The sequence below is a fragment of the Geotrypetes seraphini genome, chromosome 1 (genome assembly GCF_902459505.1).
Source record: "Geotrypetes seraphini chromosome 1, aGeoSer1.1, whole genome shotgun sequence".
Taxonomy (NCBI): domain Eukaryota; kingdom Metazoa; phylum Chordata; class Amphibia; order Gymnophiona; family Dermophiidae; genus Geotrypetes; species Geotrypetes seraphini.
In genome coordinates, this window is record NC_047084.1 from 472,441,301 (window position 1) to 472,468,735 (window position 27,435).

Sequence of the window (27,435 nt, forward strand, 5' to 3'; positions counted from 1 at the left end):
AAATGGCAGTGTTGAAGCGTCTACCGATGACTAAATAAAAGGCGGCTAGGTAGCTGCTTTAGGCTGTGGCTAATGCCGGAAGTGGCATTAGGCGGGCTAAAGCAGTTACCTAGCTGCAATTCACAGCAAGGTAGGTGGCTGAAATGTAAGTCCAGAAAACCCTGACCACCTGTCTATGTCACTGCAAGATCCTAAAGCCATCCTACATTGGCCATAAGCTGATTACAGCAGGGGAAGTTACCCCTGATCATTTATGCCGGCAATGCTCCCTGAAGCCGCAGCTTCGGGTAGTCCTTCCAGTTCAGCTAATCAGGGGGGTGGGGGTAATACCCCTGCCGCAATCAGCTGTGTGGTTGCAGCAGGGGACCCCTCCCGACATCGGCAGGAGGGATGCCCACTCTCTCCTGCCAGAACCCCTGAACCCCCCTTCGAAGTCCCATGGTAGGAGCGATGCCAACCTCTCCCATAGGAGGGGCCTTAGGCACCTGGGATAATCATGGCCTTAGACCCCACATTGGGAGGGGCCAATGGGAGTCCTAAGCGCCTCCTTGTGTATCTCAGAATGCACCAGGAATAAAGTCTAAGGCCCTGATTGACCTGGGTGCCTAAGGCCCCTCCTATGGATGACCATTTCTACTACTACTACTACTAATGATTATTATTATTATTTCTATAGTGCTACCAGACACACAGTGCTGTACAGTACATCTCCGCGAATTCACGGTCAGTGATTCGTGGACTCAGTCATTCGCTGTATTTTCTGACCACCTCTTCTGGTCAGAAAATATCACAAACGACTGACCAAATGAAAAGGTCTCTGTCACAACGCAGTGAGAGGGGAAAGCAGAACTACAAATTCCCTCCTCCCACCACCAACATGAAGATCACGTCACTCCCAACATCAGCGTCTGCACACTCGCAAAAACCTGCACTAGGTAACGCCCCTTCTTGCAGAAACCTGGAGCGCGCTTCCCATATGGGATTGTGCAGGAGGAGGAGTGCACAGGAACTGGCAACGGAGAAGCTGAGTTTCCCGAGGCAGTGAACCAGTGGGTTTGAGCAGAAAGAACTGGGTGACTAGGTAAGCGGCACAGCTCAGGCTAGAGCAAGAGCGGAAGAGGAGGAGTGCCAATTACAGTACTCTTCCGATATTCACAGTTTTTCAACATTCGCGGTCACTCCATGAACGTAACCCCCGCAAATTTCGGGGGAGTACTGTACATTATATTAACCATGAAGAGTCAATTCCTACTCAACAGAGCTTACAATCTAATCACCACCATGGCTTCCTTTCAGTTGGGGGTAGAAGTGATGTAGGGGATAGAAAAGAGTTTTACAGGACAAGATGGAGAGAAAACATCAAGCTTTTCCCCTTCTTTTACTGAAAAGTTTTGAAGAAAACACAACACAAACAAAAAATATAATATAATACAATAAATAAAGTCAAAGGGTGTCATAACATACAATACAAATTCAATACAATAACAATGTATTAATCCTACTGAGCATTGGTAACATACCCCTGATCTAGCCATATGATGAAGCAAAATGTGAAAATGTTGAGTGTTTATGTATAAATTATTTTTGAAGGTTGTACTGTATATAATAAACCTTTTTGCAGTTTTAATTTTATTTAGAGTTGTGATCCCTTGATCTGTTGTTTGGCTTTTTCAGATCCTTTAGCCCCTCATGGTTCTTTAGTCCAGTAACATGGCCACAACCCTTGCCAAAAAATTTCCTAACCCCTTCTACCATTCCCCCCCCCCATGACATCTATCTCCCCACCTCAACACTCCCTCAGTCCAAATCTTTGACCCCTCCCACCAATCCCCTGACCACATTCCTTAACCTCCTCCTCCTCCCAATATCATTACCCTATGACGGAAAGGCCTATTGAGTTTTGCTGTTTGGGGGAAGGAAGAGGCGTTTTGGAGAGTATGCTATGAAGGTTCAGGAATGTGATAGTGGGGAAGGACATTCAGGGACTTTGATTAGAAGAGTTGTGGGGTGGGAAGGGTTTCTGTACTATGATTATGTCTGAATCCTGATTGGCTTTAATGGAGAATTTGAGATGCCAGAAATTGAATGAATCTTAACTTTTTATTTAACTTACCCTCCTTTTATGAAGTTGCACTGCCAAGCAGCACAAGCTCAATACCGAGCCACCCATTTTATTCCTATGGGTGACTCGGCATTTAGCTCTCACTGCTCAGCAGCATAGCGTGATAAAAGGGGTGGTTAAATTGTGTCAAGTTTTTGTGTTTTTTTTTGTTAAACTGTTTATTCAAAAGACAAAATACACGCAAGAAGCAGAAATCACATTTTCCAATACAAAACTAGTATGAATGATGACAGACTTCCTTACAGGAGAAAAGAACCATTGGAGAGACTGTTGCTGTTCATGCAAAGAACAGTAGACCAAGGTCATATGAAGGAATTTTCATCCAGGAGAACGACATAGCTGCAAGAGAGCAAGTAATAGGCCTAGACCCTAGAGGAAGCAATAAACTTGGTGAGAGTGGGGAGTGAAGGAATGTCAAAATTAGACCAGGAGGAAGACAGGGAGGGAAAGAAATTAGACTCAGGAACAGAAAAGGCACAGGTTGGTGAAAAGCAGGGGGAATATAGAGGGACTGCTGTTATGGCAGGGAATGAATATTATAAGGACAAAATTGTAGTGGAGAAATAAGCAGTATTACTCTTCTTTACATCCATTATCACTGACTTCCTGTGCCTTATCGCATGCAACATAAAATCCTCACCTTTGCAAAACTTTACACAAAGGTATCCCTTTCTATTTGTCCTCTGCCATTATCAAATATGTTCCACCCAGACTTCTACAGTCAATCGCTGATTACCACTTGCACATCCCATTAGTGTTTTCCGAAAGACTAGACGCAACAAGGCCATCTACATCTTACTGTATGGCCCCTGTGTAATAGAACACACTGCCAGCAACCCTTTACCTTGAGCTTTCTTTTCCTAAATTTAAGGCTGCACTGAAATTATTTAGACTTGATTATGGGGAAGGTTGAAGTATGTGATGGGCTCTGAATGACTGGCTGACAACTTTGGAACTTGTTGGCTTCACTGGTGGATTGTACCCATCTGTATGATTTCTTGCTGTTCTTGTTTCTCTTCTCTGATATTGGAGTTCCTGATATTGGCTGGATTTTCAGTCTGTACACAACCTTGTTATGCTTTCAGGAAAGACAGTACAGTGTTCCCCCGCAAATTGGCGATTCGCGGACTCAGTTATTCGTGGTATTTTCTGACCGTCTCTTCCGGTCAGAAAATATAGGGAATGCACAGCCGATTCCTCCTCCTTTTCCCCCCTGGTCAGCCAATCAGCCTTCTGCACAGCCGATTCCTCCTCCTCTCCCTCCTTGGTCAGCCAATCAGACTTCTGCACAGCTGATTCCTCCTCCTCTCCCCCCGGTCAGCTAATCAGCCTTCTACACAGACGATTCCTCCTCCTCTCCCCCACGGAGCATACCGTGTATGATTTACTGCACCCGCTGGCACCCCAGCTGCCCTCTCCTGCCTTTTTACAGACTCAAAACCACATTTGCAGTTTTTCAAAATTCATGGGTGTTCCTAGAACGGAACCAATGCAAATTTTGGGGGAGTAATAATAATAATAATAACTTTATTCTTCTATACCGCCACAATCTTGCGACTTCTAGGCGATTTACAATCAAGAGAGCTGGACATTCAGCGAATTACAATATGCAGAGAGTCAGAGGAAATACAGAGTGCAGAGACTTTAAGAAAGCAAAATTATAGAAAAACAATTTGCTGTGCAAGAGTATAAGATATACAGTTTGGTAAGTAATGTCTGAGAGGACCTGTTTGGAATAGGCCACACATTTCAAAAAAATACAGCGAAAAATTATGATAAGATAAAGATAACAATTTATATGTATCTCAGTACCGTGAAATTCTATGCGGGCTTAAGAGGGTATAGAGGAAAAGGGTAGGAGGTCAGGAGGACCGTTATTGAGGAGAAAGAGAGGAGAGCGGGTCAGTTATTTAGGTATTTCAGGAACAGATATGTTTTTAGGCGCTTCCTAAATTCCCCGTAAGTAGTGGGCGAAAGCAGTTGATCTAGGTCTTTACCCCATAAGGCTGCTTGGTGAGAGAGAAGGTGCTCATGGTATTTTTTCAGTTTGAAACCTCTAACTGAAGGGGAAATGAATTTTGAATGTGTGTTTCTCTTGCGTTTGTTGGTGGAAAAGGAGAAAAGGTCCGTTATGTATTTGGGGCAAGTCCATATAGTGCTTTGAAGCAGAGGCAGGCGAATTTAAACCTTACGCGTGCTTCCATCGGCAGCCAGTGCAACTGCCAGTAATAAGGTGTCACGTGATCGAATTTCTTCAGCCCGAAGATTAGTCTGACCACAGCATTTTGCATTATTTGAAGACGTCTCATATTCTTTTGGGAGATTGCTAAATAGACGATGTTGCAGTAATCAAGTTGACATAGTACAAGGGATTGCACTAGGATTCTGAATGCTAACGTATCAAAATATGATTTAATGGATCTGAGTTTCCAGAGAGTCAGAAAACCCTTTCTGAATAGGGAGTCCACCTGGTCTTTCATAGTTAGGCATTGATCTAGAGTTACACCTAGTATCTTCATGGTGGGCTGGATAGGGTAGTTAAGTTTATTGATGCATAGTGGGATTTTATTGTCAAGAGGGTGAGGAGAGGCAACAAAGAGTACTATATATCAAATACAACAAACCGTAATAGGAAGCACAAAGATTATGGGGATAGAGCTTATAGGACTGACTGCGGAAATGGAAAAGGGTTACAGTCAAAGTGTATTATTTTGTACCTGGGGGCAGAATAGAGAAAAGCCAAAGCACAGAAGTACTGTATCCCCTATTTCTCTATCCAAATACATCACCATGCATTTTCTTAACACTGCCTTACTTTGCCAAGGCAGGATTAAACTTTTAATGGGCCTTCTACATATGGGGGTCCCCTGTGTTTCTATGAGTACAGTTTTCCAAAAGAGGAAGCAATAGGTAAAAAGTATTGTTCACCAATGTTCCTTTTTCATGTCACAACTCCAACTGAGTATATTTGTCTTGGAATGTTTATTATTTGTTGTTTGTTCCCTATTTATATTTAAAATTTGTAATGTACAACGCTTTGTATTCCAGGAGAAGCGTTTTATCAAATTTTGAATAAAGTATAAACTAAACTATATACCATGTGTAGGCAATGGTGACTCTGATCTTTCTCTGCACCTATCCCCTCCCTCCCCCCCCCCCCCCCCCCCCTTGCTGCACACTTCTCTCCGGCAGCAACTAACTTACCAAAACAAAAGCTTGCCTTGGGGGCCATTGAGCTAGCACATCTAAGAGGGCCTCCTCCTAAACATTTAGGCCGAAGACATATGCCTAGTTTGCCTAGGCCTTAATCCTGCCCTCTTTATACCATTCCTCAAGCTTCACTTGATCACTTGTCATGTTTTTCACACCTTCTAGAAAATATTTGTCTATATGTTGCATTGTATGCTACTATGACATGTTTGATGTAGCAGAGTGTGTGGGGCAGTAGTTAGAGCTATAGCCTCAGCACCTTGAGGCTGTGGGTTCAAATCTCATGCTGCTCCTTGTGACCCTGGGCAAGTCACTTAATCTCTCATTGCCCCAGGTACGTTAGATAGGGTGTGAGCCTACCAGGATAGATAGAGGAAAAATGCTTGAGTACCTGAATGTAAAGCACATGGATTTTGAAGTATGTCACAAAGTTTTGGAGTCAATGGAAAAGTATAAGGAAGTCATCAAGAGACAAAAATTGAAAAAACTATCTAGAGATGAACAGGACTATTCCTCTATCACAGTGTCTTGCAAACTTTTTCGAGCCGGAGCACACTAAACCTAGTGTCCCTGGCTCGAGACACCCACCGACATCAGCGCATGCACAAAGGTCCTTCCAATGGGTCTTGCACCGAGAGGAGATAAGGACTGGCAGAGAGAAGGCGAGAAAAGCTGGTGAGAAGAGAGAAGAGCTGGAGAGAAGGGCCAGCAAAGAGAATAGATGCTGGCGTCGGGAGATTGCTTACAGGACATGCCTCTCTTCGTGAGAGACACGTCCTGTAGACAGTCAGCTGGCACCAGCATCTCTCCTCTTCCCCAGTGTACCGCGGCACACCAGAAATCTCAGGAGGCACACAGTTTGCGATACACTGCTCTAACAGAGTGTACCCTTGGGTTTATAATAAGACACCTAACAATACAGGAGCCAGAGGATCAGGCACGTGTAGTGGTTCCACCACCCAAACTTCATCCAGTGACAGTGATAGCTCAGCAGATTTTTTAGCCACAAGAAGATAGCTATCTCCTGCTGAATATCTGACTCACCAGCTAGCACGGTGACCATCTAAGTCTGCGGCAGCAAACTCTGTCCTGGATATTCAATGCCAGTAGCCGGATATGGCTCCAGCATTGAATATCTATGATTGCTGTAGCCTACGGGCGGTATCCAAGCTGCCTCCTGCAGGCTTGGTATTGCACTCCATATAGCCTATTCAGTCTCCCCATCCATGCCATCTGCTATCCCTTCCTCTCCCTTAGAAATATAGGCACAGAGAAAATGAAGACAGATAAAAGACTATATGCCCTATCCAGTCTGCCTATCCATGCTTTCATAAGAACATAACAATTGCCTCTGCTGGGTCAGACAAGTGGTCCATCATGCCCAGCAGCACGCTCACATGGCGGCCCTCTGGTCAAAGACCAGTGCCCTAACCACGACTAGCCCTACCAGCGCACGTTCTTGTTCAGCAGGAACATGTCTAACTTTGTCTTGAATCCTTGGAGGGTGTTTTCCCCTATAACATCCTCCGAAAGAGCGTTCCAGCTTTCTACCACTCTCTGGGTGAAGAAGAACTTCCTTACGTTTGTACGGAATCTATCCCCTTTCAACTTTAGAGAGTGCCCTCTTGTTCTCCCTACCTTGGAGAGGGTGAACAACCTGTCCTTATCTACTAAGTCTATCCCCTTCAGTACCTTGAATGTTTCGATCATGTCCCCTCTCAATCTCCTCTCCATTTTTGTCAATTGTATGCTTTCTTTTATGTATAGGGCTATTCCACCTTCTTTCTGTCCTGACCTGTACTGGCGATAGAGCTTGTACCCCGGCAGTGCTGTATCCCATTTGTTTTCTTCATTCCACCACGTTTCAGAGACTCCAATAATGTCTATGTCCTCTGCATTGGCCATGGATTCTAATTCCCCCATTTTGTTTCTTAGGCTCCTTGCATTAGTATATATGCGATTTAGATCCTGGTATTTTCTTGTCTTCATTTCCAGACCGAAGCACAGGGAAAGTAAATGAAGACAAGAAAATACTAGGATCTAAATTGCATATATACTAATGCAAGGAGCCTAAGAAATAAAATGGGGGAATTAGAAGCCATGGCCAATGCAGAGGACATCATTGAAGTCTCTGAAACGTCTTGGAATGAAGAAAACAAATGGCATACATCACTGCCGGGGTAGAAGCTCTAGCGCCAGGACAGGTCAGGACAGAAAGGAGGTGGAATAGCCCTATACATAAGGTGACCATTTATTTTTTTCATCAAAAGGGGACATCTATTAATTCTCAGTCCTGCCCCCAATCCCACCCTAGCCTCGCCCCAATCCTACCCTAGCCCTGCCCAACCCTGCCCTAGCCCTCAACCAATCCCGCCCCCAATTTCTTCCATTCATTTTTCATGTACACATAATATCTTCATATTAATTCATAATGGTAACCTTAAAATTAAAAAAAACCTACAAAGCACACTATGCGCAGAGAAAATGTTAATTATCATTTATATTTGGGGGGGTTTCAAAGATGTCAAGGCAAATGACTTTAAAATATGCAATGTCACCTCAGTAACTATAGAAAAATAGATAAATATAGTGCAAAATATAGACAGCAGATTTAAATTCTCAAAACTGACACATTTTGATCACTAAATTAAAAATAAAATCATTTTTCCTATCTTTGCTATCTGGTGATTTCATGAGTCTCTGGTTGTGTTTCCTTCTGACTGTGTATCCTTTCTTTCATTTCTTTCTTTCTGCACTCAGGCCCAACAATTGTCCCTCTCTATTCTCTCCCTCCTTCCTTCCTATGTCCTTAGTGCCCCCAGTGCCTCCTTCCCATGTCCATAGTGCCCCAGTGCCTGTCCTGTGTCCCTAGTGCCCCAGTGCCTCTGTCCTGTGTCCCTAGTGCCTCTGTCCTGTGTCCCTAGTGCCCCCAATGCCTCCTTCCCATGTCCATAGTGCCCCCAGTGCCTGTCCAGTGTCCTTAGTGCCCCCAGTGCCTGTCCTGTGTCCCTAGTGCCCCCAGTGCCTGTCCTGTGTCACTAGTGCCCCCAGTGCCTCCTTCCCATGTCCATAATGCCCCCAGTGCCTCTGTACTGTGTCCTTAGTGCCCCCAGTGCCTCCTTCCCATCTCCATAGTGCCCCAGTGCCTCTTTCCCATGTCCCTAGTGCCCCCAGAGCCTCTTTCCTGTGTCCCTAGTGCCCCCAGTGCCTCCTTCCCATGTCCATAGTATCCCCAGTGCCTGTCCTATGTCCTTAGTGCCCCCAGTGCCTCCTTCCCATGTCCATAGTGCCCCAGTGCCTCCTTCCCATGTCCATAGCGCCCCAGTGCCTCCTTCCCATGTCCCTAGTGCCCCCAATGCCTGTCCTGTGTCCCTAGTGCCCCCAGTGCCTCCTTCCCATGTCCCTAGTGCCCCCAGTACCTGTCCTGTGTCCCTAGTGCCCCCAGTGCCTCCTTCCCATGTCCATAGTTCTCCCAGTGCCTCCTTCCTATGTCTTCCCTTGCCTTTGTCCCTCCCCCCGAAGCCAGCCTACCTGCCTACCTCCTTCCCTCCATCCAGTGCCTGATTTAACCCACCCCCACGGATTCAACCCCCTCCCCCCCCGTGATTCAACCCCCCCCCCACGGATTCATACCGCCCGTCCGTCTGCCTGTGTACCACCGCTGCCTGTCTGCCTCTCTGCCGTGCCGATTCAAACCCTGAGCTGCCACCGCCACTGCTTCCTCCCTTCTTCCCGATGTCAATTTTGACGTCAGAGAGGAAGTTCGGGCCAGCCAGGCAGTGAATGGCTGGCCCGGAACGTCCTCTACGACGTCAAAATTGATGTCAGGAAGAAGGGAAGAAGCAGCAGTGGCGGGCGGCCCAGGGTTAGAATCGGCGCGGCAGGGAGGGAAAGTGATCACCCGTCCTGGTGTCCCCACGCACAGCTTCGGGACACTGTCCCTGAAAACGGGACATTTCAGTGTCCCGAAGCAGTGGGTCGGGACAACGGGACGGTCGGTCTGAAAACAGGACTGTCCCATTGAAAACGGAACGTATGGTCACCTTGCCTATACATTAAAGAAAGCATATAATTGACAAAAATGTACACAGCAGAGACGACCAACCAGCTGGAATCGCTATGGGTTAAAATATCGGGAAGGAAAGGACAAACCGGAGATATCAGTGAAGAAATGGAAGCCAAGATGAAGCGAAAATGCAAAAGCGGTAAGACGGTTATTATGGGAGACTTCAACTACCCTGGAATAGAATGGAGTCTTGGAAGCACAAAATACGCTAGGGAGACAGAATTCCTGGAGGCTATACAAGATTGTTTCATGGAGCAGCTTGTTAGAGAGCCAACGAGAGGAAATGCCACTCTGGATCTAATCCTAAATAGGTTAAGGGGACCTGGAAAGGAAGTAGAGGTAGTGGGACCGCTGGGAAACAGCGATTATAACATGATCAAGTTCAAGGTTGAGGTAGGAATACCGAAAGGAAAGAGAACCATAACGACAACTTTCAACTTCAGGAAAGGAAACTACGAAGCAATGAGGGAAATGGTAAGGAAGAAACTTAGGAACACTTCCCAAAAAATGGCAAATGGTAGAACATGCCTGGTCTGTTCTCAAGAACACAGTGAGCGAGGCGCAAAATCTGTATATCCCCAGATTCAGAAAGAGGTGCTAAAAGAGTCGAACAAAAGACCCGGCGTGGATAACTAAAATAGTGAAGGAAGTATAGGCAATGAGAAAAATTCATTCAGGAAATGGAAAAAGGACAAAACTGAGGGGAACTGGAAAGAGCACAGGAAATATCAAAAAGAATGTCACCGAGTGGGTCAAAAAGCCAAAAGAGAATATGAAGAGAGGCTAGCCAGGGAAGCACAAAATTTCAAACCGTTTTTTAGAGATGTTAAAGGGAAGCAACCAGCTAGGGAGGAGGTGGGACCGCTGGACAACGGAGACAGGAAGGGAGTGTTGAAGGAGGAGAAAGAGTGGCAGAAAGACTTAACATGTTCTTTTCGTCTGTATTTACAAACGAAGACACATCCAACATACTGGAACCTGAGCAATTCTTCAATGGAAATCAAGCAGAAAAATTAACATCCATGGAAGTGAGCCTTGAAGATGTACGCAGGCAGATAGAAAAACTAAAAACTGACAAATCCCTGGGTCCGGACGGAATCCATCCAAGGGTTCTGAAGGAATTAAAGGAGGAGATAGCGGAACTACTGCAGCAAATTTGTAATCTATCCCTGAAAACAGGCATGATCCCGGAGGACTGGAAGATAGCCAACATTACGCCCATCTTTAAAAAGGGATCAAGAGGTGACCCGGGAAACTACAGACCAGTGAGTCTGACCTCGGTTCCGGGGAAAATGGCAGAAGCACTGATAAAAGAAAACATCAATGAATATTTTGAAAGAAACGAACTTCTGATAACCAGCCAACATGGTTTCTGCAAGGGGAGATCATGCCAATGAACTTATCACACTTCCTCGAAGGAATTAACAAATGGATGGACAAAGGAGACCCCATAGACATCATATATCTAGATTTACAAAAAGTCTTTAACAAGGTGCCCCATGAACGCCTACTTTGGAAACTGAAGAACCATGGGGTGGAATGTGACGTACAAAGATGGATCAGAAACTGGCTGGTGGGTAGGAAACAAAGGGTAGGAGTGAAGGGCCACTACTCGGTGCTCGGGCCACTGCTATTTAATATATTCATAAATGATCTAGAAACAGGGACGAAGTGTGAGATAATAAAATTTGCGGACGGTGCCAAACTATTTAGTGGAGCTCGGATTAAAGAGGACTGCGAAGAATTGCAAAGGGACTTGAACAAACTAGGGGAATGGGCGACAAGATGGCAGATGAAGTTCAATGTTGAGAAATGTAAAGTATTACATATGGGAAACAGAATCCCGAGGTACAACTATACGATGGGAGGGATGTTATTGAATGAGAGTACCCAAGAAAGGGACTTGGGGTTAATGATGGACATGACAATGAACCCGACGGCACAGTGCACAACGGCCGCTAAGAGAGCGAATAGAATGCTAGGTATAATCAATAAGGGTATTACAACCAGAATGAAAGAAGTTATCCTGTCGTTGTATCGGGCGATGGTGCGTCCACATCTGGAGTGCTGCATCCAATATTGGTTGCCGTACCTTAAGAAGGATTTGGCGATACTCGAGAGGGTTCAGAGGAGAGCGACACGTCTGATAAAAGGTTTGGAAAATCTTTCATACGCTGAGAGATTGGAAAAACTGGGACTCTTTCCCCTGGAGAAGAGGAGACTTAGAAAGGATATGATAGAGACTTACAAGATCATGAAGGGCATAGAGAGAGTAGAGAGGGACAGATTCTTCAAACTTTCAAAAAATAAAAGAACAAGAGAGCATTCGGAAAAGTTGAAAGGGGACAGATTCAAAACGAATGCTAGGAAGTTCTTTTTTTACCCAACGTGTGGTGGACACCTGAAATGCGCTTCCAGAGTGCGTAATAAAGCAGAGTACAGTACTGGGGTTCAAGAAAGGATTGGACAATTTCTGCTGGAAAAGGGGATAGAGGGGTATAGATAGAAGATTACTGCACAGGTCCTGGACCTATTGGGCCGCCGTGTGAGCGGACTGCTGGGCACGATGGACCTCAGGTCTGACCCAGCAGAGGCATTTCTTATGTTCTTATGTTCGAGGGAGAAGAGGCCTAGTTTCTCTAATCTTTCGCTGTATGGCAGCTCCTCCAACCCCTTAACCATCTTAGTCGCTCTTCTCTGGACCCTTTCAAGTAGTACTGTGTCTTTCATGTACGGCGACCAGTGCTGGACGTAGTACTCCAGGTGAAGGCGCACCATGTCCCGGTACAGCGGCATGATAACCTTCTCTGATCTGTTCGTGATCCCCTTCTTTATCATTCCTAGCATTTGTTTGCCCTTTTTGCTGCCGCCTTCTTCTCTCTCTTTCACACCCTTAGAAAACCTACAGTATGTACTTGTCCCAAGCTTTCTTAAATTCAGATACAGTTTTTATCTCCACCATCTGCACTGAGGGGGGGGGAGCACTCTATGCATCCACCACCCTTTCCATAAAGATTACTCCTGAGACTTCCCTTTCACTTTCATCATATGCCTCCTCATTCCATAGTTTCCTTTCAGTCGAAAGAGGCTTTTCTTCTGTGCCTTTATACCACAGAGGTATATAAATATCTCTGTCATATCTCTCCTTTACTTCCTTTCTTCCAAAGCATATATTCTGGGATATTTAAGTCTGTCCTGACTCCCTGTACACTTTATGACAAAGACCACTGATCATTTTAGTAGCCCCCTCTGGTCATTAAAAGTAGGGCATGGCCTCACAAGATCGTAAAGTCTTCTATAGCAATAACAATGAAAAAGTATGCTTATAATGTGTGCCCTGTATTTTAATACTTAGTCCTGTAGAAAGCAGGGTATTTTGCACATACAGTAAACTGAGACCTTTATAGCATGCCTAGTGGATTTTCTAAAATCTGCTATGTCTCTTTCATGTCGGTTTTGCTTGATATTTTTAGGTGCTGCTGTGGGCGTCTCGTAGGTCAGCATGTGGGACCGACTCCGAGTATCACCATTATACAAAATGAGAAAAATGACGGCAGGTTCACACGAAATGATGTGCAATCGGAGAAGTGGTCTGTAAGCAAGCACACTCAGCTCAGCCCCACTGATGCTTTTGGAACCATCGAGTTCCAGGGAGGGGGCCATTCCAATAAAGCCATGGTAACCAATTTACAGCTTTTTTTTTTCTTATCTTTCTATTTATGCAGCATGGGGATAATTTTATAGCTGTGCCAACAGATAAATAACATATGCAATCCTTTCTCTGTGCAAATTAATTGGAACTACAGAGCATAGAAAGTATATATTTTGGCTCTAAAAATTACCTTGAAAAACTATGTGATTACATTAATAAAGTGCACAAATATTCTGAGATGTTTTGTGTAGGCACTTGAATTTTCACAAGCATGAATGTAAGCAAAAATCCTGCCCTTATACCACTCCCAGGAATGATTGGGCATACAGTCTATATATATTCATTCACTTCTCCAGCAGGCACATACTTTGGACATTTCAGATGGGCAATTTCTTCAGGTAAAGCCTTACCCCCTCTTCTACGAAATTGTGCTAGCAGTTTTTAGCACGGTGAGCCTCGCTGAATGACCCACGCTGCTCCCGACACTTATAGAGTTCCTATGAGTGTCGGTAGCAGCGCGGCTCTCTGCGCTACAAACTGCTAACACAGTTTAATAGAACAAGGGTTTGGTTTTTACTCCCAGTCCTCGAGGGCAACCAACCGGGCCAGGTTTTCAGGATATCCCTTATGAACAGGCGTTTTTTTAAAGGGGTACTGAGTACAGGCACCTTTTCAATTGCTTAATCACAATGATCCACGGTCCCCAAGTATTAGTAAAAGAGCTCAAGTGCTGCCCACTCATGGTATCTGTGGTTGGTTGCAGGGGGCCTGCCTACTGTGGGTCGGGTCCCTCAGTGATCACCCCACTCCTGAAGAATAGCCTGGTATTTGAGTACAACACCTTTGTTGCTAGAAAAAAATGCACCCCCTTGAAGCGTGCACCCGGGGCGGACCGGCCTCCTCCCCCTCCTTGGTACGCCACTGACTAGACGTGACCACCACTAATATAAAGCATTGTTTAAGTATGGAAATTTTGGGGAAATTAAATTCCCCATTCCCCAAATTTGCAAAACTAGCTAGCTGTCTTGAACAACTTCTTTCTGTTAAGTTTTGTGCCTTTTGATAGACGTTTGCTTGCTTGCCTATTTTCTATATAACCAAATGAGTAACACGGGGAGTTCAGGCTAAAACAACATTTTTTAATTTTTCTTTTTTTTAAATCTTTATTGATTTTCAAACTTTGATAGTGCAATACAATTAATTGAACATAAAATACTGCATAAAATGCACTAACTATACAAGTAATACATAAAACAATCATTTTCTCCCACACTCCTCCCAATTATTAATACAAGACATATGATGTGATTACAATATTATAATTAAGTAATTTTAATCCTCAAAATACATTTCCCTCCCCCCACCCACCCACCCTGGATGTGTAAGGAAATCTAAGAAAAAGAGAGATATATGACCTTATTGTGAGGTAACGAATGTAGTCAATGGGCTCCACACTTTATTAAATGAACTACTAAACCCCATACATTCCGCATTCATTCTCTCATATTTATATGTGGTACACACATTTGCCCACCAAAACATGTAATTTATTCTGTCATGGCACTTCCAGTTATGTGTGACCATTTGGATGGCCATTCCCGTCATGATCAAGAAAAGACAGCTTTTATATTTATCCAAAGTAGGCTTAACATGTAGTAATGTACCACAAATTGTGTTTTGTTTTGTTTCATGTTTACAGGATTCTCCTCTGTTTTTTAAGGTTTTTTTTCATAATTTTCTATTTCAGAGGACATTGTCCTTGGTAGTACATACCATTGCTCAGTAGCCAAGATCTGGATTAGTGTTATTGCTGTCTTTTTAGGGCTGCTTCACAACTCTGCAGCATTTGGTTCTGTGAATCACTCTTTTGGGCGCTAGACCATTTGGGTTGTTTTTTTTTTTTACTTATACTTTATTCATATTTGTTACAATAACAAAACTTCAGGAAAATAAACAGTATTCACAGTAAATAATTTCAAAGTACTTTTTACCTTATTCCAGTCCACATTAATGGAGCCGAATAATACTGTGCTTAAACAATAAAAACAAAGTAAAAAGGGCATCTTTTGTCATTTCGGGAACTGTGCTGGACTGGTTTAGGTGTTTTCTAGAGGGCGGGAAACAGAAGTTTCTAGTTCCAATGCTTTAGGAGGGAATTCTATAAATGAGGCCTAAAGCTAGACACCCCAAAACTGAGTGCAACACTAATATTCTACAATAACCGAGTTTATTTATTTATTTATTTGGATTTATTAACCGCCTTTATGAAGAGATTCACTCAAGGTGGTGTACAGCAAGTACAATTCAACCTACAACTTACAATTTTGTTAACTGCATAACTGTAATTAAAAAAAGACTAAGGCCCTCTTTTGCTAAGGTGAGCTAAGCATTTTAGCATGCAATTAACGCGCGCTAAATCAATGTTTGTGCTAACCGCTAATGCGTCCATAGGATAACATGCACACGTTAGTGTTTAGCGCATGCTAATATTTACCGGGCGCTAAAAGCATAGTGCATCTTAGTAAAAGAGGGGTAAATATAAACAAATACAATGAGTGAGGTAAACTCAAAATCAGCAAATTGAAACTTGATAATAGGACTACCATGAAACAGTTTCAAAAATATACTTATAACAGCACTGAAATTCAAATAAGAGAGATACGAGGGGGTGCTGAAAAGTTCTCATCCCAACCAAGAAGAGAATGACGTGGATATGGTTCAATCAATGATCTGAAATGACGTCAAAGAATGTCATTTCTGCAAATTGGCACTTAACGAAATAACATAACACCCTTTTTAGCTACTGGCATAATAATGCTCGGATTTTAAGAAGTTGGCTGGTTGGGCTTAGAACTTTTCAGCACACCCTCGTATAATAAAATGTCAACATAATACTGATATACCAATAAATAAGTACACATCAGAATATTCAAAATAACATAAATATGAGGGTTCATAGATGAAAGTGTATGCGGGACAATTGCGCGCAGACAAATGAGCAGAGACAAATGCGCGCAGGGCGTTAGTGCGCCGGATTAAAAGTTAAATTTAAAGCATTTTGAGGGGGGTTGGGGGAACACCCCTCCCCCCCAGTTTACGTAGAAGTGTTGGTGCTGCCATTGGGGCGTTTGGGGGTTTAACACCCCCCCCCATTACAGATGAAAGTATAATTTTTCCCTTTTTAGGGAAAAATTACAGTTTCCTCTGTAAGTGGGGGGCGGGGTTTTTCTCCCCATCCACCCCCAACGTCAGCGCCAACACTTCTAAGTAAACTGGGGAGGTTCCCCCCCCCACACACACACACCCCTCAGAGCACTTTAAATTAAGTTTTAATCCAGTACGCTGACGTCCTGCATGCATTTGTCTGTGCTCATTTGTACGCGCGCAATTGTCCTGCGCACTTTGGTCCCGTCACCGATACTAGGGGTGCCATTTATAAAATCTGGTCCTTTGTGCCTAACTGTAAAAGTTACATTCCTAAATGCTAGTAGCCTAGAATTTATACATGAAATTGGCTCAGAACTTTAGGTGACCTGTTATGGAATGATAAGCAGATGTTGATTTTTCAATTCTTTTCTTTCTGTAGTACGTGCGTGTCTCTTTTGACACAAAGCCTGACCTCCTTCTGCACCTTATGACCAAGGAATGGCAACTTGAGCTTCCCAAGCTGCTGATCTCTGTCCATGGAGGCCTGCAAAACTTTGAACTTCAGCCAAAACTCAAACAAGTCTTTGGAAAGGGCTTAATTAAAGCTGCCATGACAACAGGTGCATGGATATTCACTGGAGGAGTTAATACAGGTATGCAAGAACGTTTGGAAATTAGAGGGTCAGTGTTTTGCTGTGGAAAAGAAGACATTAGCCAATTAAATGTAGTTTGACATTTAGCCTCACTTAACAGACGTGAAATCCCATATTTGCAGAGTGTACGTATCTTCATAGCTATTATCTCCTGAATTCTATGTACAGCACTTTGAGTTTCGAGCGCAAATTTGGGCACACATCCAATTTATGTGCACAACTTAATTGAATAACAAGCCAATTAGAGTTGATAATTGGATTCTTAGCAAGCAATTATCAGCATTAATTGGATTTAATTTAAATTTATGTGCATAAATTTAGGTTCAGTTCACGAGCATAAGAGCTATTCTATAAACCATGCATAATGTTAAGCAATATTTATAAAGTAGCATTTAAATGGGTCTTTTTCCTCTATGATGGCCCATTTTTATATATGTCACCTAAAAAATCAGCATCAATTAGTGCTTCACTAAGCAAAATTCTATAAAAGTTAGGTGCCCATTATACTGCATTTAGGTAGCATTAAGGTCCTGTTTCTGTAAGCTATACCTGCCTTGTGTCAATCACCTCATGTGCCACTTCCAGAATCATGGCTCCCAAGGACCCTAGATGCTAAAAATGTAGGCCAGGGTTTACTGGCCTACATTTCCGGCACCTAGAGTCCTTCTGGAATCATGGTAAGTGGCACATAGTGATGCCAAAGTCCAGTGCCACCCCTAAATAGGCCCACCCTGATTATGGCACATCATCCTCCCATCTGTCAGATCTTTAAACAGTCTATGGAACTTCAGGAAGGCCTTGAAAACCTTCCTCTTTACAAACCCAGTTTGTTAGATTACATCTGCATCCCTGACTGACCCTTACGGTGGTCCACCAACCTACAAAGCTATTTTACCTTATGTTAGGCTATGTCCGTACGGAAAATGATGTAATTTAAACCAGCATAGGCTATGTCTTTTCAGAAAATGCAGCAATTTTAAAACACCCTATGTCCACTAATTGTCTTAGACTCAAGCTATTTGGGATAACTTCTTGTTCCTTTTTATTGTCTACTTTTCTTCCTGTCACTTTATTGGTCAATTCACTTTTCAATCTTTCAATGTATTGTTTATGCGTTCCATCATTGCTATTAATTTATGACCTGCCTCTTTGTAGGTACTTTATAATTTTACAGAAACTTGTGGTATGCTATAGAAATAGGAAGTATCTTAGAGTAACTTTGAATCTTTCCATGAGATCATCGATATTAATGTGCCTTTTATCCACCTTTTAGGAGTTATTCGGCATGTGGGAGATGCACTTAAAGATCATGCCTCAAAATCTCGAGGGAAGATCTGCACCATAGGTATTGCCCCATGGGGGATTGTAGAAAACCAAGAGGACTTAATTGGCAAAGATGTAAGTTACCTATTTGACTTAGATGTTTACTCTGGTTAGATGTTTGCAGCTAATCTAATTTTCTTCACAGAGCAGGTTGATCATGCATAAAGTAATTCCAGTCAGCTATTATCTACAGCAGTGGTTCTTAAACCCTCCTGGGGGATCCCCAACCAGTCGGGTTTTCAAGATAACTCTAATGAATATGGATAAGGCAGATTTGCATATAATGTAGGTGACAGGAATGCAAATCCACCTCAAGCATATTCATTAGGGATATCTTGAAAACCCAACTGGCTGGAGGAACCACTGATCTCCACAAAAGCTGGGATTATTTTCATTTCATATCTAAACTTTGTTCTCTGTATATATAGATATAGATATCTGTCTGTCTGCCTATCTAACTTCATCTATCTGTAAATAGTCATAGCTTTAGATATAGATATATGTATGTATGTATCCATTTGAACTAAAGTTTCCAAATAACCTACCCCCCACACACACACACACACACCCACACAAACAAATTTTATAATAAGTAAAACTGTACCTCAATAGACTTCTCAACAGTGTGGAACCCTTTTTACAAAGCTGAAGCAAAAAGTGGCCTTAGTGTACCCTTATGTGGCAGGCCTTTCCCACTCGCTAAAGCCGTTATTATCACAGGGGTAAAATGGCCACTTTTCAGATTTATACAATTATGGACATGCACTAATTTTCCCATTAGCTTGTGGCCATCTATTTTGTAGGCAGTAGAGACTCAAGCACTAAACTTGCGCTAATCAGTTAGTGCGTTGGAATGTCGTGTTTACCAATTTGCATAAATAAGCTCACTCTCTGCCCACAAACATGAATGCAGCGTCAAAGTTATTATTTTTTTTTTTTTTAGTACATGGCTAGCATGTGCAGATAATTGATGCAGGATGCTTCAATGCATTCCACAGTACGAGTACGCTATGTTATGCTGCAGTAAGCATGCATTGGCACTTTCCAAAGCTTTGTAAAAGGGCTCCTGTGTAATAAAAATGTCTAATGAAAACAAATTAGTCATATGCACGTAAATGAAATAATTTTGAGCAGAAGAAGCCCATCAGTTAAACCTCTTGTTTTATATGTAATCTCTGTTGCTAATGTTTGTGGGGTTTGAGAGAACTGGGTTTAGCCCTATACAACTTAGAATGTTATAATACCTTTATATTGCTCCATGGTTCAACTGCACCTCAAATACTATGTACAATTCTGGTCACCGCGTCTCAAGAAAAGATATAGTGGAATTAAAAAGGTATAGAGAAGAGTGGTGAAAATGATTAAAGGGATGGGACAGCATCCCTTTGAGGAAAAGCTAAAGCAGCTAGGGCTCTTCAACTAAGAAAAGAGGCAGCTGAAGGGTGATATAGTAGAGGTTTTTAAAATACTGAGTGGAGTAGAATGGTAGATGTGAATCACTTGTTTACTCTTTCCAAAAATACAAGGATAAGGGGTATGCAATGAAGCTTCTGATTAATAAATTTAAAATAAAACATAGAAAATATTTCTTCACTCAACATGTAATTAAACTCTGGAATAGAGAATGACACGGGGAAAAAATCTGTCCCCGTCACCGCCCCCTCCCCGGCCCACCATCCTCTGCACCGCCCCGTCACCGCCGTTCCCTTCACCGCCCCGTCACCGTCACCGCCACTGCCATCCCATTCACCGCCCCGTCACCGTCCTCGCTGCATCCATATAAGCCTTAGTACTGTAATATTTAGCTTATTCCTTTCTTATAAATCAAAGTTCCTGCTGCTGAACTAGAGAAAGAGATGTTCAGCTGGCAGGGCTTTTTATAAATTTTTATCAACACAACTAATATACTACTTTATCCTAAAGCAAAAAATAAATAAATAAATAAATAGAATTTTTTTTTTTCTACCTTTGTTGTCTGGTTTCTGCTTTCCACATCTTCTCATTCAATTCCTTCCATCCACTGTGTGTCTTCTCTCTGCGTCTTCCATTTGCTGTTACTGTGCCTCTCCCTTCACCCCCCCCCCCCCCCAATTGGTCTAGCACCCATCTTCTTCCCTCCGCTCCCCCATAGTCTGGCATCTGTCTTCTTCCCACTCTGTCTTCCACATTTCCCTTCAGGGTCTGTTCCTCTCCACCCACCTTCAATGTCTGTCCTATTCCTTTCCACCACCACCCTTCCCTCCCTCCTTTACTATCTGTTCCTTTCTACCACCCTTCAGCTCCTCTCGCGTGGCCTATCTATCTATCTTCCTCCCTCTTATTTTCATGGCACGTTACAATGTAATTTGTGCAAGCCACTGGAGCCTGCAAGCTCGGTCCCTGTCCCATCCCCACAAACCATCTCGCTTCTGTGCTCCTATTTTCCCCATTTCTAATATCTCCCCTATATATCTGCCATTGCCCCCCCCCCTGTGTCCATATACCATCCCCATGGCATGTCCCCTTTATGTCTCTGTCCCTATGCCCCATGCACATAACTTCCCCTCTTTCTGTTACCTTCCTGTGTCCAGATTTCCCCTATCTTCCTCTTCCATACCAGTGTGTCTCTTCTTTTCAACCCCATCTAGCTTTTTTCCCTCTTTCTTCCCCCCCCCCTGCTTCAAGCATCTGGCTCACCTGCCTGTCCTTCCCTTTTTTTCCTGCTGTGGGTTTTTCTTTCCGTCTTCATCCCCTTGGCCCAGAATTCTTTTCCCTTTCACTCCCTCCTTCCAGTTTGAGCCGGGAACACGGGCGATCGCATGGTCCCCGCAGCCCCCACCCGCCTGCCCAATCAATCCTAGTGTTTAGCCAGCTCTCTCCCTTCTCCTCACCTTAGTTTGCAGGCTTTCTTTTTCAGCGACCTGCACGCTTTCCCAAAGAGCCGCGCACACACGGCTGCTCAGTGTTCAATCTTCTGCTCTGCTGCAACTTCCTGTTTCCGGTTGCGTCAGAGCAGAAGATCAAAACTGAGCAGCAGCGGGTGCGCGGCTCTTTGATAGCGTGCGGGTTGCTGAAAAAGAAAACCTACAAACTAAGGTGAGGAGAAGGGAGAGAGCTGGCTAATCACTAGGATCGGTTGTGCAGGCGGGTGTGGGCTACGGGGACCGCACGATCCTTCATGCCTCACTTCGGGGGCAAGACCATTCACCGCTCCACGGGGCGGTGAATGGCCTTGTCCCCGTCCCCGCAGCGACTGCTAGTTTTCATTCCCCGTTTCGGCGGGTTACCCGCGGCTAAACGCGGTGACGGCGGGTAAACCGCCACCGTGTCATTCTCTACTCTGGAATTCATTGCCAGAGAGTGTGGTAATATCAATTAGCACAGCAAGGTTCAAAAAAGGTTTGGACAAGTTCCTAAAAAGAAAAGTCCATAAGCCATTATTAAGATGGACTTGGGAAAATCCACGGTTTATTTCTGCTTTTCTCTTTTGGGATCTTTCCAGGTACTTGTGACCTAAATTGGTCACTGTTGGAAACAGAATACTGGGTCTGTCTCAGAATGGCAATGTTTATGTTCTTAGCATGAGAATAAGATGCCTATGGGGTCAGCAAAGCCCTATTTCAACACTGCATCAAGGACCAGTGTCTGACACTATAGAGCAGGGGTGCCCACACTTTTTGGGCTTGCGAGCTACTTTTAAAATGACCAAGTCAAAATGACCTACCAACAATAAAATTTTTTAAAACCACAAAGTACTCTGTACGCAGAGAAAATGTTAATTATCATTTATATTCCGCGGGTTTTCAAAGAGGTCAAGACAGATGACTTTATGCAATGTCACCTCAGGAACAAAAATAGACAAATATACCCCCTCCCTTTTTACTAAACTGCGATAACGGTTTTTAGCACAGAGAGCTGCGCTGAATGCCCTGTGCTTCTCTCAATGCTCATAGGCTCCCTCGCTAAAAACTGCTATTGCAGTTTAGTAAAAGGGGGCCATAGTGCAAAATATAGACAGCAGATATAAATTCTTAAAATGGACACATTTTGATCACTAAATTGAAAATAAAATCATTTTTCCTACCTTTGTTGTCTGGTGATTTCATGAGTCTCTGGTTGCATTTTATTCTTCTGACTGTGCATCCAATATTTCTTCCCTTCTTTCAGCCTGCTGTATTCTTCCAGACCTCATTCCCTCTGCCAACTTTTTCTTCCTCTCTCCCTGCCCTCCTCCCCTTTCTTTCTTTCTTTCTTTCTTTCTTTCTGTCTCCCTGCCCCCCCTTTTTTGTCTGTCTTTCTCTCTCCATGCCCCCTTTCTTTCTGTCTTCATGTCCCCCTTTCTTTCTTTCTGTCTCCCTGCCCCTCTTTCTTTCTGTCTTTCTCTCTCCATGCCCCCTTTCTTTCTTTCTGTCTCCCTGCTCCCCCTTCTTTATGTCTCCCTGCCTGCTCCTAAGCCACTGCCGCCACCATAGGGGAACAGGCATCCAAACCACCACCGCTGCCATCGGGAAACAGGCCTCCAAACAACCACCGTCCCTAGCTCTCCCTGCTTCCCCACACAGAAGCGTTGGGCCGACCTAATTTCTTCTCCCCCACGTCATTTCTGAAGTCGGAGAGGAAGTTCCGGGCCAGCCAGGCAGCAATTGGCTGGCCCGGAACTTCCTCTCCGACATCAAAATTGATGTCGGGTGGGGGAAGTTGGTCGTCTCAGCACTTCTGAGTCAGGAAGCAAGTAGAACGCGAAGGCAACGCGATCGACTCGCGTTGCCTTCGCGATTTACCAGGTGATCGCAATTGACCTTTTGGGCACCCCTGCTATAGAGAATATTGGCTTTCCCACAGAAATAGTGATCTCTCAATGACCAGGATGTTAACCATTAGGTCCTTGAATTATCCTTCAAATATAGGGCTGGATTCTATAAATGGCACTCAGAAATGGGCACTGGTAAAGATTAGGTGCATGCACTGGCTTAGTGAGGGTAGGAGGTGTCTGAGGTGGTGGCACCCCCCTCAACCTCTTCTCCCCTGATCCTTCCCCTCCCCCATGCCATGTAAGTGCTCTTTCCCTTCCCCTACACCTGCTTAGCATCCTCAGTGCGAGCAGCATCTCCAACTTGCTGCCCGCTCCAGCATCAACTTTCCCTCTGATGTCACTTCCTAGTCACGGGACCTGGAAGTAACATCAGAAGGGAGCAGAGAGGCTGGCACAAGCAACAGGTTGGAGCTGCTGCTCGCAATGGGGAAGAGCTAGAGGTACTGTGGGAGGGAAGTGAAGGAGCCCATGCGATGGGAGAAGAGTGGGAAGGAGCAGGAAGGAGGAGAGGTGCCGGAGCCCTTACCAATATGGCACCCGGGACGGTCCGCCCTCCCCTCCCCACACTTCCTCCTTATTATGCCTTTTATAGAATTGTACTCAGTGCTGATTTCCATGTCCTAACTTTGGCTCCTGACTTCCGCTTGCTGAAACCTGGTGTCAAAGTTGGCATCCGAGTCGGGTGCACTGACCCAGTATTCTGTAACAATGCACGTTCTTTTTCAGAATGCCCTAACATGCTCATGTTCCTCCCACTGTCACACTCCTTTTGAGTTGTGCACTATGAGATTTGGAGGAGCGATTTAGATATGATGTCTACGTCAGTGTGGATGTTTTGCGAAGTACGTCCAAAACTCAGGGATAGAAAATGGTCATTTTCAAAACCATAAAGCATCTCTCTCCTTTTTTTTTTGGTTTGTTTTCAAAAATTACCTTTCTAGACGTGTTCGCTCTTAGTGCATCTATCTTTTTTTGACCATTTTCCTAAATGGAAAAATCTAACTAATCAGCATAACTTGCCAGTCTTATGTTTTCAGGTGGACTTCCTGGGATACCAGGCTGCTCAATGGTATAAATTAATATATGGATTTTTGAATAAGAAACCAAAGATTGGTCTGCGTGACATTTGGAGCATTGAGATAAAGCATCAAATTACTGCGTCTCAATGGCCACGAATTTGGGCTTGGAGAATGAGATGTACGGCATTGGCATCTATGAGACAAACTTGCCTTTTTTTGTTACATAGAGCAGTTTGGACCCGTTTGTTTACATAAATTAGATAGCTCTAAGTAATAGATGCTGGCACTGTCATCTTGAAGTTAGGACATTACATCATTTACTATTCTATTGTCCACTGATACTTAGTTTTTGGAAATCCATTTGGGGCCAAGTGAATAATCTACTGGAAAATCCGGTGGCATTATCATATGACACTGTATTATTTGGTATTTCTATGAGAGCCAAGAGTCAAAGCTCTTCTAATAATAATAAACTTTTGCTCATCATGACTGGGATTGCCATACAGCAAATCATGAAAAATTGGGATCAGTTGAATTATAATTTTTGGTGGAATTCGTTATGCCAAATCTTTAAAATGGAACGGGTAATTGCTATGCAGCAGGGGCATTGTAAGAAATTTAGGGATGTTTGGGAGCCATTAACAAAATATTATACAGAATGAATATTATTTTCTCCCTTTGTTCATACACGTCCAGGGTGGGGAGGGGAGAGGGAAAATTATATGATTTCTTATGCTTAAGAACAATTATTGGGTATAAGGGAGAGTGATATTTGATGTGAGTTAGAATTTGATGGTATATTAAGTGAAGATAAAGTATAAAATGATTGTATCTTATGTTACACTTGTTGAAAGTTTTAAAAATGAATAAAGAGTTAAAAAAAAAAAAAGAAAACGTTCATACGAAAAATGCACTAAACAAGCCATTGAGATGTAGGAGAGCCTAGCATTTCTAGTAGACTGGTCACATATACATCCCAACAGAGCAGTGGGGCACCTTAGGGACACTGCAGTGAACTTCACATCAGAGATCACAGGTACACATCACCCCCCCCCCCCTTTATGGTATATGAGGAGCCCTCCGAAACCTTTTGGACCCAGCTGTACACCACATCAATAGCCCTTATGCCAGTAGGTTTCACCTATATATAGATACAGTGAGATTTGGGTGGGTTTTGGAAGGCTCACATATGCCACCATAAGTGTAGTAGATAGAGTAGGATACTGGGCTGGGTCCCCATCTCTAGAGTCCATTGCACTACCCACTAGTTTACTCAAGAGGCCCGCTAGCTACTCTCATAGAACTCACACTGTATCATTCACATCTTTGGGGGATGGGAGGAGGTCAGTGGCCCCTGGGGGAGTCTGGTGATTCAAACTTCCATCTCTCCAGTGATCATTTGGTCAGTTTGGGTACCTTTTGGCACTTATTCGTTATTAAACCAGGTCTAGCCTCAAACGTCAAAATTGTGCCCTTGACATTTTTCTAAAATGTTTATTTATGGCAGAGAAACATCCAAGTTATAAGCCTGCCCTAGTCCCACAAACACACCTTTAACATGCCTCCTTGAGGTTTAGATGAACTGCAGATTAATAGCCTAGAAATCTGTCTAGAAAATAACTATTTGGACAGTTTGGCAAGGAAAGCATCCATCATGCACTTTATGCCACTTTTTGGACAGGAAAGGCAGGAGAGGGGAGATATGATAGAGACGTTTAAAAACCTACGTATTGTAAATGTGTGTGAGTCAAATCTCTTTCAAAAGGAAAGGAAACTCTGCAATGAGAGGGCATAGGATAAAGTTAAGAGGTGATAGTAATCTTTTTCTTTTTTAACTTTATTGATTTTGCAAATATTGACAGTGCAATTAACAAGTATAGAAACATATAATAAAATAATAAAAGCACATTCTTCTTACAGACATATATGATTTTAACCCACCCACCCACCCATTGACTAGTCAATAACAGCACAAATACATATATTCATACAATAACCTCCCCTTATGTAAAATGATAATGCAATCCCATCCACCCCCCCCCCATCCTAAATGTATATATTCAAAGGTATAGACCTAAGATAAATAGAAATAGTCCCGTCCCCCACCCACTCCCCGGTGATAGTAATCTAAGGAAATACATTTTTACGGAAAGGGTGGTAGATGCATGGAACAGTCTCCCAGAAGAGGTGGCGGAAACAGAGACTGTGTCTGAATTCAAGAGGGCCTGGGATAGGCACGTGGTATCTCTCGGAGAGAGAAAGAGATAATGGTTACTGCGGATGGGCAGACTAGATGGGCCATTTGGCCTTTATCTGCCATCATGTTTCTATGATAGTAAAATCCTCTCCCTCAACGGTTACCAGAATCTGGTAGAAGAAAAACATTCCTAAAAACATTCAATATCTGCCCCGTTAAAATATCTCAAATGAGTATCTGATACAGTGAAATAACGTATATCTGGTTGCTCTCTTGTCCAGCATTTGTTCCAAATGCTTTCAGTATCATAACATTTTAAATCAGATGTTTCAAACTGCAAACCTGGAGGGCAGCAAACCAGTCAAGTGTTTAAGAAACCTTTAATGAATATTCATTAATCATTTACATACACTGCCTCCATTATAGGCAAATATATCTCATGCATACTGTATTTTCTTGTTTATACCTTGCACTCGTATATAACCCATGGGTAAGCACACCTATAGTTTGTAAATTATTGTATAGCCCGCACCTTTATAGTACGTTGAAGATTTAAAAATATGTTGACCAGTGTCATGAGGACAAATACATTTTGTTTCTTTTCCTTTGTACTTTTGATATTGTTGAATTGTGATTGCAGAAATAAAATGACTTTAAACATTTAAAAATGCATGCCAAGCTGTTTGCTGTTTAAAATCATCATTCGAGACCACTAGAATCTCTCCCTTATGTCTGACTCGAACAGCAGCGAAACGCTAAATACAACTAAAGTATATAATAGAATATATAAATGGCTTCTTTTACAAAGGTGCGTTAGGACTTTAATGCACAGAATAGAGCGTGCTGAATTGCCGAGCGCGCTAGTCCTTAACGCCAGCATTGAGCTGGCATTAGTTCTAGAAGTGTAGCACGGGTTTAGCACGCGCTAAAATCCTGCGTGCGCTAAAAACGCTAGCGCACCTTAGTAAAAGAAGCCCATAGTGTGGGAGGGCCCTCAGTTTTCACAACTCGTATCTGGAAAAGAGTACAAAGCTCTTATAGTAGAGTTATCATTCAATAAACCCAAATGGGGTAAATATTGTGAAACATCTGTGGACCCTTCCCGTGAATACTGTGAATTACATGAGATTTTAGTATTCACAGGAAGGGTCTGGGGATGTTTCACAATATTTACCCTTTTGGGTTTATTGAGTGACAACTCTGCTATAAGGGCTTTGTGCTCTTTTCCAGATACGAGTTGTGAAAACTGAGGGC

The 27,435-nt window shown here is 43.3% G+C and overlaps 1 protein-coding gene across 1 annotated transcript in view; it reads left to right on the forward strand.

Annotated features, from left to right (window-relative positions):
* Positions 1 to 27,435, forward strand: part of TRPM3 (transient receptor potential cation channel subfamily M member 3) — a 492,536-nt gene that overhangs the window by 158,248 nt on the left and 306,853 nt on the right. The window contains exons 3-5 of the mRNA XM_033962555.1: positions 12,872 to 13,076; positions 16,637 to 16,850; positions 18,124 to 18,248. Coding sequence (XP_033818446.1) covers positions 12,872 to 13,076; positions 16,637 to 16,850; positions 18,124 to 18,248 — 544 coding nt within the window. The remainder of the gene's footprint in view (positions 1 to 12,871; positions 13,077 to 16,636; positions 16,851 to 18,123; positions 18,249 to 27,435) is intronic.